Below are 16018 nucleotides of genomic sequence, written 5' to 3'. Positions count from 1 at the left end.
ACCACTTGAAAAACTTGTGCCTTTCAAAGCCCTCCACGAGGGAAACCCCCTCGCTGAGACAGAAACATCCTCTGCAGGTAAAGCTGAAAGAAACTATTCTGCCCCGCTGCTGCGTTTGAGTAAACTAATTAAAACCTGGGAACTTGGGTTCCAAGCAGTGCCAAGAAGCAATTGCTAATATGAGCGGGAGTGAAATGGGAAGCTCCAGACATTTAAAATTAGCTGCAGGAGGGGGGGAAAAAAAAAAAAAAAAAAAGGTTAAAAAATGCAGAGGCAAAGGAGTTTGTTATTTTACTGCAAAGCTGCCGCGGTGCATTTGGAAGTGCGGGGGGTTAAAGTGAAATGAGGGGGAGTCTTCAGCGAGGGGCGAAAGCGGAGGAGGGGGGAAGCAGTGGCGGCCGCCTCGGAAGCGCCCGGTGCTGCGAAGGGGAGGCAGAAGTGAGCAAACCAGCCGAACCGCTCGCAGAATTAATCAGTAACAAAGAGGCTGGGGCTGCTGGCGGCCTCCAGCCCTTGAACCTGGACTCTGCTCTATAAATTTCAACTTGGAAGGGCTCGCTACTTGTTGAAAGACAGGTTGGCTCTAGGCCAAGCCATAGGGGGAGAAAAAAAAGAGGCAAAAAAAAAAAAAATTCCTTCTTTCTTGCTGAGGAAACTTCCCTTCAGTTTCTAACTCTTTTTATGAGCTAGTAATAGGGCACTCTAGAAATTGGGAAGCGAAAAAGGGGTATTGAAAGGAAAAAAATGAGCCGGGAGTTGTTTTAATAAAGAAAATAAAACAAGTAGGTGCTAAATTCAAATCTGGATTTCGACTGCTCACACGAACGTCAGCTACAATAGAAGGCTTCAGAGCGCCCTGCCAATAATTCAAAGGAGATTTTACAGTTATATTAGCTGGCTACAGGTTTGACTCTGAAAATAATAAATGTTTGAAAAGAAGAACAGGGCTGTTTAATCCCTGTCTGCAGTCTTGTCTTGTTCTCTCCTCCCCCACCACTCTCCCTTGTTTCAATGACCATTACGAAAGCGGTATTAAAAAAAAAGACGTGTGGAAATTCAGAAGCACCTCTTTCCTTTTCAATTTTCCCCCCTTCCAACAGGGAAGAGCAGGAGAACAGATGCTCTCCATAGTCCCTGCTCCCTGCACAGGCAGTTTTATTGGCAAATCCCTCACCAGAGCGGTGCTTTTTGCAGGGCAAACGGGCAGGGAGTGGGCTGGGGCAGAGCGAGGGGATGGCGGGCGGACGGGGGAAGCTGTCAAAGTGGAAAGAAAGAAGAGAAGTGTCTACTCGGAGGCCACATGCACGGACCAAGGTCAGCCGAGGCGGCGCTGCCCCTTGCAGCAGCTATGCAATTACGCCCAAATTATGCATAGCTCTCCGATTCCCAGAACCTGCATGCAGGGACTGGACCGGAGGATCTGGGACACCAGGAAGGTGTGTAATGATTTTAATTGCTCTTCCGAGTTGGAGCAGGGGCTGCTGCTGTGTGCTGCTTGCAAGGATACATGTGGATAAAAGACCCTAATGAGAGAGCGAACAGAGAAATATGGTATAAGTGCCAGTCGTGATCAAAGGTGAAATAAAGTATCCAAAATAAAGTCTAATCAGAGCCCAGAGGACAGCGGAACACAATCTCTTCACTGAAAGTGGCTGTTAAGTTAAATTAATCACTCCCATCTCCCTTCCTCCCCAAAACACCCTTATTTTTAAAGCAGAGGTTTACTCCTGTAATGCTGAATCCCATCCAAGTTGCTGGACATTTAAAGATATATAAGTAGCATGCCGGAGACGCACACTTTCCAAGAAAACTGCAGTCTGCTACTTGGTAGGTCTTTTCCATCTGTAGCTTTTATGACTCTGCTGAGGGACCAAAGAGCAGGGTCCCCCTTTTCTCACTCGAGAAATACGCTGCTAAAAGCCAGAACAGAAGAGCGAGCAAGAGCAAACTGAGGAGCTGCTGGGCTCGGCAAGCAGCTTGTGCTGCTCGTGCTCGAATCTCCGTGCAAAGGCGCACATGCAAAGAGGAAAAAACAACAACCACTAAGTAACCACTTCACATCTGCCATTAAGATTATTAAACTCCTTACAAGCGGTATCTACCCCACCTTCCCCACTGCACACAAACATACACACCCCCCAAGCTCTCCAGCACGGCACGGGAGAGCCAAGAACGCGCTGCTCTCCCCGCTGCAGCAACCGCATTTATTCCTGTTAAGGGGTTAACGATTCGTTTCCACTACTTCTCTCGAGAAAACCTACAATGAAAACATTGGCTCACGAAAGCGTTCTCACTGCCAGAATGCCACAGCGCGAGTGAAAAGTCCGTTTTGTTTTCATTACATCTCTGGGATTTCCGGCTTAACTCCTGAGCTTAGACACCAAATCCCTAGATACCCCACCCACCCACTGCCTTTTTTTTTTTTTTTTCCTTTTTTTTTTTTTAAACATTTATACTGCTCAGTCCACCAATTACCATGTGGAGGGTGGGAGGGAACGGGGAGAAGAAACCATGCTGGAAACGATGCTCTTGCTGAAGGGAATGCACGTGTCTCCCAAGCAGAGAGCTCCCCGCTTTCCCTGGGCTTCCCAGGCGGTCCGTGGAGAAAGGGTTTCATCTCTCTCCCTTGCCTCCCTCCTCTGTTTCTCACTCTCTGCTCTCCCATCTTCCCGCTCAGCCACCAAAGCCGGAGCTGAAACTCAGTCCCAGATCTATGCCCTTTGAAGTTATGTGACATGACACAGAAATCCAAGCCTTTCTTGTACAAAAAGTATGATTACTTTTTTTTTTTTCTTTTCTCCAGCTATGATAGAAAAATGTTCCAATCTCCAAAAAAAAAGAAAGTAGAAAGGTTCAACCTTTATGTCACAGCCGATTTGGTCACTGTGTGTATAGGCAGTGCAGTTCAAACACGGGCTGAGAAAGCAAAACAGCACAGAGAAAAGACATGAAGGGAGGAGGCTACCTTACCGCTGCAGCAGCACTTCTGCCCCGTGCTAAGGCAAAGCAACGTTTTTTTGTGCTCTTAAATATTCATTCACCTTAGCAAAGTAACAGCAACTTTTTGTATTTACAGGACAACTTTTTGCCGTTAAAATTCTCCCCAAAATTGCCTTTCCTTCTGCTAGATGTCAGTGTGAAATTTCTCTGCAAACTCACACAAAGTCCCTTCTTGCAGTTAATACTCCACTAAGCATTCAAGTCTATTCTTATTAGTCACATCAAAACAAATGCCAAGCTAGTCTAAAGGATAATTGGACACTGCTTTTATTTTGTTTCTGACAGTTGCTTGCAAAATTATCAGGAAAAAAAATGACTAATTACCAGCTGACCAGTGCCTTTTCATCATTTAGTATCATATGTTCACTAAAAATCTACCTATCTTAGCATACAAACAACTATCAGAGGAACACACATGCTCTCTGGTCTCCCACATGGCCCAAGTAATTTTATAAGAGGTCCCCAAAACTGCAAAGAAACACTTTGTGGGGTGGCATTTTGGTTTGGCTCTGTGGCTGAAAACATCCGGAGTTGTTTCCCTGAATTAAAAATGGGTAACAGCAGTGCAAATCTGACACCAAATTTTGCTCTTACAGAGTTACTCAAGATCTCAGAGCAAAAAGAGTCTGGCCACATGAATTGAATGACCCTCTTAAATCTTCTCTCATCAGCCTGAAAAACAGCACTTCTGTCGAAAAGGCTTTGCCTAATACTGTCACAAGCAAAACCAAAGGTGACTATAACTAAGTGAGATTAGAGAGAAACAGAAAGAGGAAAATAATAGCAGGGAACTGCCTCCTTGCTGCCCGACTCCGCCTGACCTCACGAGCATGCTGGGGATGAGCGCCTGCTCGCACGACCGATCAACGTGTTAATGGCACCTCACCACCAATTTTGGGGCAGTTACACCAAGGCGAAGCAAGTGCTTGCCACCCTTCATCCATTCATTCGACCGCTGCTTGACCGTCCCTGTTTTGTCAGAGTCTGCCTCGCTGCAGAAAATAACTTTCAAAAACAAGATGGTGAGAGGAGCAAAAAAAAAAAAAAAAGGGCAAAATTAAAAACCCAAAAAATAGCTGAGAGAATTGACGGTGTAACATTCCCCAACGTGTGTTTTTTTTTTTTGCCTCTGTTTTTAAAAAACGCTGTGTGATTGATTTCACACTTGCCTATGGCGGATGCCTCGGCGCCTGGAACGCGGCGCTGGGCGCAGGGCTGGGGCCGGGGCGCGTTGGGAGCGGTGTCAAAGCGAAACCGCGGCGGGGAGGGCGGCCGGCCGCCCCCGGGGGCAGCTGCACACCCGGGGCTGAGCGGCCAGCGCTGGAGCCGCGCCACATGGGCGCGGTGGAGTTCAAGTGAGGGGAGAAGCGTTTCATAATATGCAGGTTTCTCACCTTTAACTCTTCCTGGGATTACTACCGGCCTTGCCTGTGCCTTGCAGGAGAGCCTGCAGCAGGGCAAGCAGCCCCCTGGGACTCTGGGACTGCTCTAGGGCTGCTCCTGGTTTCCCGGTGTGACTACCTGCTCGCAGCAAAGTGCCCGCACCAGAGCACAGAGACATGCATGCCCGGGCTTGGGGACAGCGTGGCCATGCCTGCACATCCCCTCACAGAGCAAAAGGGTGCCAGGCCGCCTTCACTCATGTTTCCGTGGCGTTTCTCCCACCCTGTTCCCTGCCAGGGGCAGCATCAGCCCTCGGGAGGTAACACATCCCTCAGGAGCGCTCCCATTGCTCCCCCAGACACGCACACGGAAAGGCGGGAGGCCCCAGCGCCCTGCGGAGCCGGGCCTGGCCAGCAGGAGCCAACTTCCAGGAACGGTGCTCGCCACCCTGCATTGAGCATCACGCTCGCCCTGCCTTGCATGCCGTCCCCTGGCCCAGCCTGCACGCATCCCCCTCCGCTCTCGCTGGCAGGCGGCCTCCGCCAAGACCGGAGCAGCCCATGGGCCTGCCCTGACGTTCGGCAGCGCCTTCCCTGGCACCGGCGCAGCGCTCTGCGCAAACAGGGCTGCGGGTGAGATGAGATCACCCAGCTTGTTTTTCTCCTGGCGACCCAAGCGAGGACCTCGGCGGAGGTCTCCAGAGGCGAGCGCCGCGGTTCGTTAAGCGGCGGCAAGGCCTGTTCTCAGAGGAGCTGGGGCTGAGACCTCCCCCCGCGCCCGCACACACGCGCGCGGCACCCCCATGCTGCCCGGCCACACCAATTAGCAAAACACGTTGCTAAATACCCGATAAAGCTGCAGATTTTCATCTGCCACATGGCGGAGGAGGCCAAGTAGCTCCCTCCGCTGATAGCGAGCAAAACCTGGCAGATGTGAGAGAAGAGACAAGCCTGGAAGAGCCTCTCAAGAAGGGTTTCAGCTGGAGCCCAAGTTTCTCAGGCTCAGTTACCACACATTTCTGGAAGCCTCCTCTCTCCTACGTAGCGTTTTTCCTAGCCTCACTTTGACAAATTAGTCTCGGTAGAACTACTGCACCAAAGAGCTACTGGTGGCAGGATCAGGTGCCTCCACAGGCTTGGGAAAGGGAAGCCCGGCCAACTAGTTTCCAGTGGCTGGCGCCAGTTCGGCACTGCTCAGGCCACCTGTTCCCAACCTGCCCGGCATGTCCTGCCATCAGGCTGGGGGGTTTTGGCTTGCCTTTTCCTCCCGTTGCATGTGAAGGCATCACGATGGCTGTCTGAGTCCTATAGTTAATATGGGCGCGCGGGTCCATAATGGTACATTGTAAGTGAATGTCTCCGAGTAGACAGCAATAATAATTAGCTGTCATGATTTGAAAAAAAGGATAATCCATGCCATTGAGTTAACAATCACTCACACAACACACATGGATTTAACTAATCTTAATTTGGAGAAAAATAACAATTCTAAATATATCAAATAGCCTATTTCGTGGCAACCTGCGGCGGTGTTTATCTCTGGCTTCCAGCACATGCAAGTTATTTAGCTTCCCTCACTGGCAGTTTTACCATTTAAAAGCCTGAAATGAACATTCATGGAGCAGGGGTTGCAGTTAAATCCTGCATCTGACAGGGAGCCTTTTTTCATGATGCACATCTAGTTCAAGTACATAATGTATGGAGCCCAGCATCGGCGGCCCAGGCTGGATGAATGAGGAATTCAAATCAACTCGCTTCCCTTTCCTAGCACTGTCTTTGCAGAAATTAACTGTGCTGTCTTAATGAATCTCCGCTGCTGCTCTAGCAATCTGTCTGGAAGGGTGAACTGCCCAGAGCACTGAAAAAGGTAATGATCAGATGAACCAGTGAAGGTGGAGAAAATCTGATCTAAGTGCTCCCTACCCACAGTGGAGGCTCCCTTCTCTTCAAGGGCCCCTGCCCCTCTGCTCTGACGGGTTAGCAGCTCCTCTGCTCATTGCCTGGGCTCTATCAATTAATCCAGGGTTGCAAATAAACACGAAGACTGCTACTGTTTTTCTCCAATCTGGATTATTTCACAGATCCCTGTTGGTGAGCGGGCTGGTGATCAACTAAACTAGGAGAGCCTAGAGGAGAACAAGTGATACCCACTATCAAAGGACAGCAGGAGCCACCCCTCCACAGCCTTTTTCCACCAGCACTGGTCAACTGATCATGCTCAAGATCTCACAAATAAAAAGATTAAAACAGAGTTATAAAATACAATGGTAGTCAAACTTTCCAAATTATCTGCCAATGATAAAGCAAAAGAAACAGTGACAGATAATTCCTATCAAATTCATTGGCCTTACTTTATTTTGCTGTGCAACAATCTGGTACATTTGCTTGATGCAGATGCCTCTGTATGAAAGGCAGAATGGATTTTCATGCAGGTCAGCCAATTTCAAACAAAACTTCACAGAGCAAACTGCTCCTAAGCGAGTCACGTCCTCATAATGCCAGGTAACGTACTACCACATACCTTATGGACAGGGGTAACTAAATTAAAGTGCCTTGAAAAGCTTAGATTTGCAAGTTAGAAGACAGGGAAAGATTACAGACTTCATTATCAGAAGATCTTTAAAAGCTGATTGTGGAGATAAAGTTGCCTTTGTCTCTACCGAAATCTAGAAATGTCAGTTGGCGATTTGCACTACGCACATGCAGGTTCTTGCAGATTCCTGAGAACTACCTGCCTCCCTCTCAGCGGCACGAGTCCTTGCCAGCACATCAAGGATCAAGTGACCAGAGCAAGAGCAGTTATGAAGGAAAAAGAAGGAAAGAAGGAGAGACCTCACAATGCCAGGGCACCCTGCATGAGAACTAATACTCCGCAGGGTGCCCTATGTGAAGCCCCTCACCCAGAGGGAAGAAAGGTGCTACGGGAGAGCCAGGCTCAGCGCTCGCCTTACCCTCACTAGGCTCAGCTATGAGAAGCTGTAACGCTTTGCAGCTTAGTCACACAGCACAAGGCTGCACAAATCATTTCAACTGAGTAAGAAGGTCCACAAAAATAACACAAGATCAAGGAGAGTAGCTGAAATCTATTTGAGGGCAGCAGCAGTGGCAGCATATTTCAGGGAGCCAGAGTGGCGAGTGGGTGATTTCTGGTTTCCCTCTTCAAATATAAAGACTCAATTATCTTTGAACAGCTTGCTTTACACATGAATTGACACATTTATTTTACAATAAATAACTGAAAGTTATCTATGTTTCCTTTACTGTTAATCTACACAAAGAAATAATAAACAGAGCTTGTCTACAAAAATGCAACTACTGCAGTCCTCAGAATTCAATTAAGCTAAAATAATTAATACTTCCACCATATTAAATTATTTTATACATTTGAGCCACTGAAGTTTTTTTTATTATTCTTTAATCTTTTTCTCCTTTTTATTTAATAAAAAAGTTAGTTTCAAAGTGGGAGGGGGAGGCTAGCTAGGAGGGGGAAAAAGAGCATGATTTGCTGTTAAAATGTAATGGTCTCCTTTAGCTGACACAGCATGTAGAGTGTTTTGTGCCTTTGATTAAAATAACATTTTAAATGCTTTGAACAAACATATCTCCCCATACTTCTAAGGGATTATTTTACATATTTCTTGGTGGAATAAAGAAATTCATTCTTCCTGTCGCAGTACAGAAAGGCTAAGAATATCTTTCGTCACATATAAAGTAAAAATACTGTAGGCTGTTGCATTATTACCAAAAAAATAAAAAAATAAAGGGAGGGGGTGGCGGGGTGGGAGAAAGCTGCCTTAGAGATTAAGTTTCCCTTTTATGAAATCGTATTTAGTCTCTTTTTTTAACAAATCTAACAACAATGCTCTACAGCCGCTCACTGGGAAATACCTTTAATGTTAAATGCAGATTCTGATTTTCTTGGCTAATGCAGAAAGCCTTTCTATTGAAATATAAATAAGGGGTTTGGTATATCCCACTAAAGCCTTTCCAGTGAATGACTTCTGTGGGTTTTTCATGGCTACCCTCCATGGCTGTAATGTGAAGCTTTTATCCTACTATTGAAAACTATCCGTTGCTATTAAAAAAAAAAAATATGGAAGGACACTGCACCTTTTTATCTCGGAGCTGGGCTCCTAATTGAGAAAGCATTATTACTGCACTGTTTAGCGGATGTTCCTATCTCCGTTCACTGCTGAGAAAATGCCAATCAAATGATAAACTCTTTTATTTTTGTCAACTCAAAATCTTTCATACATATTTTCATTTGATATTCACTTTAATCTGAAAGAGATTAGGTGCTCCAGATTGGATTTTTATTTTTTTTATGCCTTTTCCACATGTGAATGTCTCGCCCCCCTCCCAGTGAATTCTTGTTATGGCAAAGGCTCTAGTTACACTGGTGCTGACCCACGGACCCTGGACGGCAGCCTCTGAGCTAGGTCTGGCCAACTGCATTATCAGCTGAACGTGGGCACAGATTAATAAGAGACGAGATCTGTGTTACAGCTACAGCATAAATCTTCAGGACCAACTTTGCTAAGTGCCGGGCATGTTCTGCAAGGGCTGAGCACTATCAGCATGCACAGAGACCAAAAGCTGTTGAGAGTGCTCAGCACCATTCAGGATGCCTTCAACAGACTGAAAAAGGTCCTCAACACCTCTGTCCCATTGATCAGGATGGAAATCTGGCCCTCAGAAAGCTGCTACACTATGAAGGAGTCATGTCTGCCAGGAAACGCATTGACAACAGCCGGGGGATAAGGAAAGGTGGAGTCAAGGCTCACAGCAGGGCTGCTTATAATGCTAAAATTGCTGTCACCTTTAATGCCCCCAGACTATGCTGAGATGGTGAGTGCACCCGTGAAGGATTCATAGAAGACAATAGCCTAGTCAATGGGTTGCGTGTACCCTGTCCCAAGACCGGAGATCTAGAGGATCGGTAGACTTGAGCAGTTCAAATCCCAGATCTTCCTTTACATGATACACAAGCTCGTCATAGATAAAGGGGGACTGAATCAGAGACCTCCAATGACAGAAGGAGGTCCAAAAGCAAGAAAACTCTTAAGCTTCAGTTGTAAAGAGAGCTTCTGCCACCACACATGTAACTAATGCAGGTTTTCTGTGGATTCCTTTCAGGGAACATCTCTGCTACAGCAGGGCCCTGGACCATCAGCCCTAATCCCATGTGACAGCTCCTAGAGAAATCGGGAGAGCGACAGCAGTGACAATTTGCCACTGGTGCTCTGTACGGGAAGGATATAGCACACTTGAAACAAAAGGCCAGTCTGGGAGGATATCCTGCTGTGCAATATAAAAAGCCCACTCTCTCACAGGGCCCAGCACGAGCGGCGCACACGGTGCTGCAGCCAAGCTCACGGCTGCCGAGAGCAGAAACGCTCTGCCCACCAGGAGCTGCCGCACGCCGTGCGCTCTGCAGGGGCCCTTTCAGAACAGCTCACCCAGGTAGATACCATCGCCTGCCTGCCCATCAGTGAGACCACTGGGGATCTGATGAGTAAATGTTACAGTTGCCTTGGAGCAACTTTAACCTACACACCCAGTTTCTCTAAGACGCCCAAGAGTTTTAGAAAAAGAAGTGCCTATAATCTGCTTGCCTGGGCCAGCTCATGCTCTCATCTCCCCTTTCGAAAGCCTCATTTGGGGCATACATTAGAATGGAAGAGTCCCCCACCCAATTCCAGCATTCTGCAGAGACCCAGGACTGGTGGCACAGTCAGTAGTTCAGACAAGGAAGCTGAAACCTACCGTCAGTGGAAGGAACAAGCAAGGACTCAGTGAAGCCCACTTCAGTCCTTGGAACCAAATCTCCTTCCTACTGGAGCCAACGAGTTTTTTCCATTGACTTCAGTGGGACTCAGATTTGGTGCTTCCCGCTGTGTCCACAGTGTTACACGGGATATCCCTACAGAACTGAAGTCAGCATATTACCCAGTCCTCCTATCCATCTACTGCAGCTATCTGCTTAAGGACACTCCTGAAACGCTTCTCTGATCCCAACCTTGTGTTTTCTCCCACGTGTACAAATGTCCCAAATGATGAAGAGTCCCAAATGATGAAGAGGCCTCTCTCTCGGACAGGTGTCCTGCACACATAGGTAGCTACCCTACCCCTGAGGTGAGCCGCTCTGCTGAGCCTTGTGTGGCCGTAAGAGTCCTCCGGACTGATGGCTCCTACAGAGACCTGCGACTGAAGCCTCTGTTTCATGACACTTTCTAGAGGGCTCTCGTTAAAAGATTACCTAGGCAGTTGATTGAGTGTAAAACATGCTGTACCTGCAATGTTCTCCTGCTTGGGGCAAATTCCTTTTGTAGGCGTGAGAAGACGGTCTTCTTCATCGGGTGTGACTTGGATCCCGATTTCCACTGGCTCTGACACTTTCCTGAGCTCGGCGCGTGAGGAGGGGGGAGGGCTGCTCTTATCCATGCTCTTTTCATAGCAGGCACCACCAGTGCCATTGCACTGTTTTCTCTTGTGCTCTATAAAAACCAAGATGTCTCCCAGCGGGAAGTTCATCTGACACTGTCCACAGGTTAACAAGTCGGGGTCTGTCCCGCCTGCGACGATGCCGATGCCGCCCGGCTCTGCTAGTGCCAGGCTCTCATCCTCGTCGGCGATTGCCGGCTCCACATGGTCAGCCTCTGCTTTACATGGACAAGAAGAAAGGGAGGAAAGGGGCGAGGGGAGAAGAGAGAGAGATTGCTTTGAATGTTCACACACTCTGAAGGATGCATCACATGAGGCCCAGCCTCCCCCCAAAAGAAGCCAGGCCTGATTAGATCTATTTTTTTATTTTTCAGCTTTTCCGCTCTCCCATAATCATTTCAATATATTTTGCAACCAAGCCTGCCTGAAACAAAATGGAAAGGCTGACCTGGCATAGCTTTCCTGACAGCTCCTTCCCACTGCTGCCAGCGCTGCAAGAATATCAGCAAAGAGCCATTTTGCAAACATTCGAGCCCCAAGTCACTTTATGAAACAGTTCCTCTTTTTGTATTCCACCTTCTCATTCCCACGGCATCTCCCCACCACCTGGCAAAGGCCCCATTTAGCAAATCTTATCCCACTCAAACCCATCCTTTGATTTCAGTAGGAGAGGGCAAGCAGGGGGATAAATCTCCCCCATGCTCTGAAGCAGCCAGGTCGGGCTCCCTGCAGGACACGAAAATAGTACCACCTTGTCCGTTTAAAGAGCAGCATGATTAAATGCCCACCATTAGCACAAGCTATGGCAAACCTTTTATAAGATAAGCAGGATACGGTCTAATGAGAAGGGGTTTCAAAAGCATATGTAGTGGGAGAAAGAATGAAGCACTTATTTAATATACTGGAATATTGGCTGAAACTTAAATCTTCCACTCATTTGCCTCATGCCAAGTGCCTATACAGTTGCTAAAAAGGTTATTCAACGTTTTTGTATGAATCTTGCCCACAAACCTGATGGAATTCACACCATTACCCCCCAAAGATTCAGAAAGCATTTCTGAGTGACCTGGATCAGTTTCTAAGAAAAATGTAACTTCTCATTTCACAATTAATCATGCACAGTGCTTCTTTTTTTAATGGGTATTTTGTAGATAATTCTTACTTTATAAAATAATTACAGATCACACAATCCATTTCTGGGGCAAAATGTGTTTTTGGGTTTGTTTTCTCTTGTTCTACTGTGTAACTGCCAAATCATACAAACCTTGGTCTTTACTCAGGCAAAATTTCCACTGACTTTTGCCTAAGGCTGTTTTGCCTCTGAAAGGACTATAGGATTTGGGCTGAACAAAACAGAGGAACTAACAGTATGTAAATCAGTGAGTGAAACCTATAATCTAATCAGGATTAAAAGAACAGTAGGAAAAATGTTGTCTGTTAGCACCAACAGTTTGCTTATGAATTTCAGGGAGAAAGCGGTATCTCAAAGAAGTGAGTCTGAGCTAAACAGATGTCATAACCCAGATCGGGGTCCTCCTCCCGGCCGAAAACAAAAGGACTCTTGTCCTGATCTTTAGCAAATTACAAAAAAAAAAAAAAAAANAAAAAAAAAAAAAAAGAGACACACAGAAAAGAGACAAGAGGTGGAAGGTGAAATATATAACCTGGCAGGAAAAAAACCAAAGGCTGATCCTTGCAAAAGAAAGTTTAGAAAAAGAAGCACCCCCTGTTTTCCCTTTCCAAAAATAAATAATTGATTGGTGTATCTACCAGCTGTGTTACAAGTTGCAGCAGAGCTCACTAACAGCAGAATACCAAACAGCAGCAGCAGTGGGAAAGGGACTGGAGCCCAAAGAGGCTCCTGAGCATGAACCATCCTGTGAGAACCAGAGATGGGCACAGGAAGGCTCGAGCTCCTTGCGCTAACTCGCAGCAAGGTTACCCAGCACAAAGCCTTAACACCCCTCCTGAAAACCATTAATTACCTTTTTCCCCTTAATCTAAGTTTAAAGGGAGTTTGAAGACAATGCTGCATAATTAATTCGGCAATTTATTTTATGAAAAGATGCCCTGCCTTAGTGAAAATGTAACCATAACCCTGTGCTGAAGAGGCACTGCTGGGAAGAGAGCGGATGTCTGTGAGCAGTGTGGCACAATGCAAAAGGTAATTATTTAGTGCTGCGGTTCCCTTTAATGATCTAACATTGAGCAATATTGTTTATATTGAAGAGAGCTTGCACCTTTAATTACCAATTACATATACATCATTTCAGAGCCAAAAGAAAAGGACTGTGAAAAGGGCCCTTTAGAAATGTGCGCACTATTTCTAGGAAGAATTCCTATTAAGGGGGAGCAGAATGTCAAAATATTAAAAAAAAAAAAAAAAAAACAACACGCGCATGGAGACACACATACACACGCGGGAGATGGGACAAAGAGCTGGAAAAGACAACATGAAAATAGGAACTGAACCAGGGGTCGTAAGAAATAAAAGTGGCGGAGAGGAGAAATGCTTGTTACTAGTTTCACGTAGCATTCCTGTAAAGCTTTCAGATTAAAGTACATCTCTCAAATTACAAAGGCTGAATTTTGGCTTATATATATAACAAATAAAAAGGAAAGCACAGATCTCAACTTTATTATCTTTTTGATGTGAGGAGGGTTTTTTCTTTTTTTTTTTTTTTCCCCTTTCCCTGTGATTTATATTGTGCCTTTCAGAAAACATAGCAAAACTGCTTCATTTGATAAGGGTCCTGACCATGCGTCTGTGGAAAGATGAAGGAGGCTTTAACAGCTAAACTGTTGAGAATTCTTTCTTTTCAATTCTACAGTTCATTTGAATATTAGTTAAATCCACATATGCCTATTCACTTACACTCTCTCACTCTCCCTTTCCAAGGACTCTGCAGTGGCACTTTTTTAAAATAACATCTGGTATTCTTTCATATTTTGGCAGTCTTCACCTTGCCGAAAACCAGTTTTTCGTTTTCTTGGTACATGGAGCCCTCGTGATCAGTAGTAATTGGGTTTCAAAGTATCAAAGATTTTTTCCTCAACTCTATTTCTGATTTTAGCTTAATAAATCAGCAGACATGAGACCAGTCATATACCCAACAATGCAAAAGCTATATTATTTTCCCGCATTCAGGTGGTGGAAAACAGACATAAAAGAATGAAAAACAAAATCCTGAATGGAGCTTCAAATGCATTTTATCCATGTCAATTTGCATTTTTTTAGCCAGAATAAAAAAAAAAAAAAGGAAAGGGCTCCTATTGACAACTCAATTAAGCCATTAAAAACCTACATTCAAATAACATTACAGGAGAGGTTTAGAACCCACAAAGGGAAAGAGAAAAAAAAAAAAGCCTCAAAGTCCAGCCTATAACGCATCAGGTCATGCCTGGTTAATACAACAGCCGAGATCTTATGCTGTTTAAGGAGTCCTTTAATACCAATGGGGCAACTTAGGCCAGTCTCAATGTAAAGTTCTGACTCCACTTGTGTCTGTGGGTTTAAAATGAGTCGCTTCACATTATTTGAATTTAACTTTGTGGTTTTATTTCTTTTTGTTGGTAGCTGTGTTTAGGGGGAGGAGAGTGTTTCCTCATGCGCATTTATTTATTTATTTGTGATTTAGTTTGAGAAGGAAAAATCGAGCCTTCAAAAAAAAAGAAAAAAAAGGATACTGGAAAACCTCCCATCTCCCATATGTGGGAAAAGGAAAAACAGACAAACGAGCTGTTTCCAGCCCGATGCCGGGGCTCTTCCAGTGCACTAGGGTGTGCCCAGCACCTTCCCTACACCCGGGGACGCGCTAGGAGCACACGGGGCGCCGGGGATGGGCTCAGCCGGGGGGATATTGATGGCACTGGTGTCACTCGGTGGCTTCACCAAACTCGTGCAGCTGGACCGGTGAAATTACCTGCCTGGCACTGAGAAGCACCAGGTGCTCTGCCCATGCCAGAACAGGGGGGACAGTTTTCCTGACTCCGTAAGGCTCGGCCACAAGCCCATGCACAGTGACACGGTTTCAGCATACGTGCCCCATGCATGCAACACCCTTGCACCCTATAGGAGAAGAAACGCACACGCTAAGTACTTTCTGCCTGTCAAGCATCTCAAAACCCTACTCATTAATAGTGGGAAAAGAGGGTGCTATTAAAAATCGTTTTGGAGGCCTCCAACACCAACCCCTAGACACTTGTCCACGTGCTGTGGTGGAGGCTGGGTGCAGGGAGGGGAAATTTCTTTTCTCATGTTATTATTATTGTACTGCAGAACCAAAGGTAGAAGAAAACGGAGCAGACTCCAATCTATGTCCTTTCCTGCTTTTCCCCCGCATGCGGTACGGGAGGGAGACAGCGAGAGGGACAAGAGGGAAAGGTTTGGTCGGGGGCCAAAGCACCGTGTCCCCACACTCTGTGCCTGCAGTTGGGGTCCCTCTCCCCGGCTGGTCCCCGCAGCACATGCGGCACCGTGACGAACACGGCGTCCTCGGCGCGCAAATCCCCGCTACCTTGAAAGCAAATCCATGCCGTGGTGCAGCTCAGCCTGGTTCACCAGGGAGCACAAACAAGTGACTTGCTCTTCAGGGTGTTGCCCAAAGCAGGATCGAAAATGATGTCCCTTCCATCAACACCCACATGTCACATTTGCTGTAACATCAACATGCTTAACGGAAATAGCTCCGATCACACACTCTCTAGCTGGGTTATCAAAGAGATCGGTGTCAGGATCCGAGCTGCACAAAGACTAACACTTCTGAGCGCGGGCGATGCAGCTCCTCGCCATCTAACTTTATCGATAACCTGTTCCCAGAGCCTCTCGTGCAGCTGCAGGGTGCAGAGCCTTGTTTGCGTCCACACGTTGCACCGGCACCGCATGGCGCGTTAAGAGGCGCTGCTTATTTGCTATCAATTTTTAATTTTTTCCAAGCTGGGGAAACTGAAAAAATAACTGCCCGAACAACTGTAAAAACAAAAGAAAAATAAAGTGTCCGAGGGCGCGCTTGCTGGAGGAGAGAGCACGGCGACGGGCTGGGGGAGCCGAGCGGGGCCAGCAGCTCCGCGGCGCTTGGGAAGTGACCCGGGCGCCGAGCACAAAGGCGGCGGGGGGCCACGCGCGGCGGGCGCCGCCAGCCCCGCCACGCCACGGCCGCGGCCACCACGGCCCCGCGGGGACGGGCCCTGCC

General features: G+C 46.8%; 1 protein-coding gene across 2 annotated transcripts in view; it reads right to left on the bottom strand.

The window, feature by feature from the left end:
- The window catches only part of BCL11B (B cell CLL/lymphoma 11B), a 90153-nt gene that overhangs the window by 66452 nt on the left and 7683 nt on the right, over positions 1–16018 (bottom strand). Inside the window, exon 2 of one of the 2 annotated variants that reach the window (XM_026050449.1) lies at positions 10676–11044. In XM_026050449.1, the coding sequence (XP_025906234.1) occupies positions 10676–11044 (369 nt within the window). The remainder of the gene's footprint in view (positions 1–10675; positions 11045–16018) is intronic. The other variant, XM_026050450.1, reaches the window with a different exon arrangement.

The sequence above is a fragment of the Nothoprocta perdicaria genome, unplaced genomic scaffold (genome assembly GCF_003342845.1).
Source record: "Nothoprocta perdicaria isolate Ctin4 unplaced genomic scaffold, notPer1 scaffold_69, whole genome shotgun sequence".
NCBI classification, from domain to species: Eukaryota; Metazoa; Chordata; class Aves; order Tinamiformes; family Tinamidae; genus Nothoprocta; species Nothoprocta perdicaria.
Note: the sequence above shows the minus strand (reverse complement) of the source record. Positions and strands in the feature narration are given on the sequence as shown.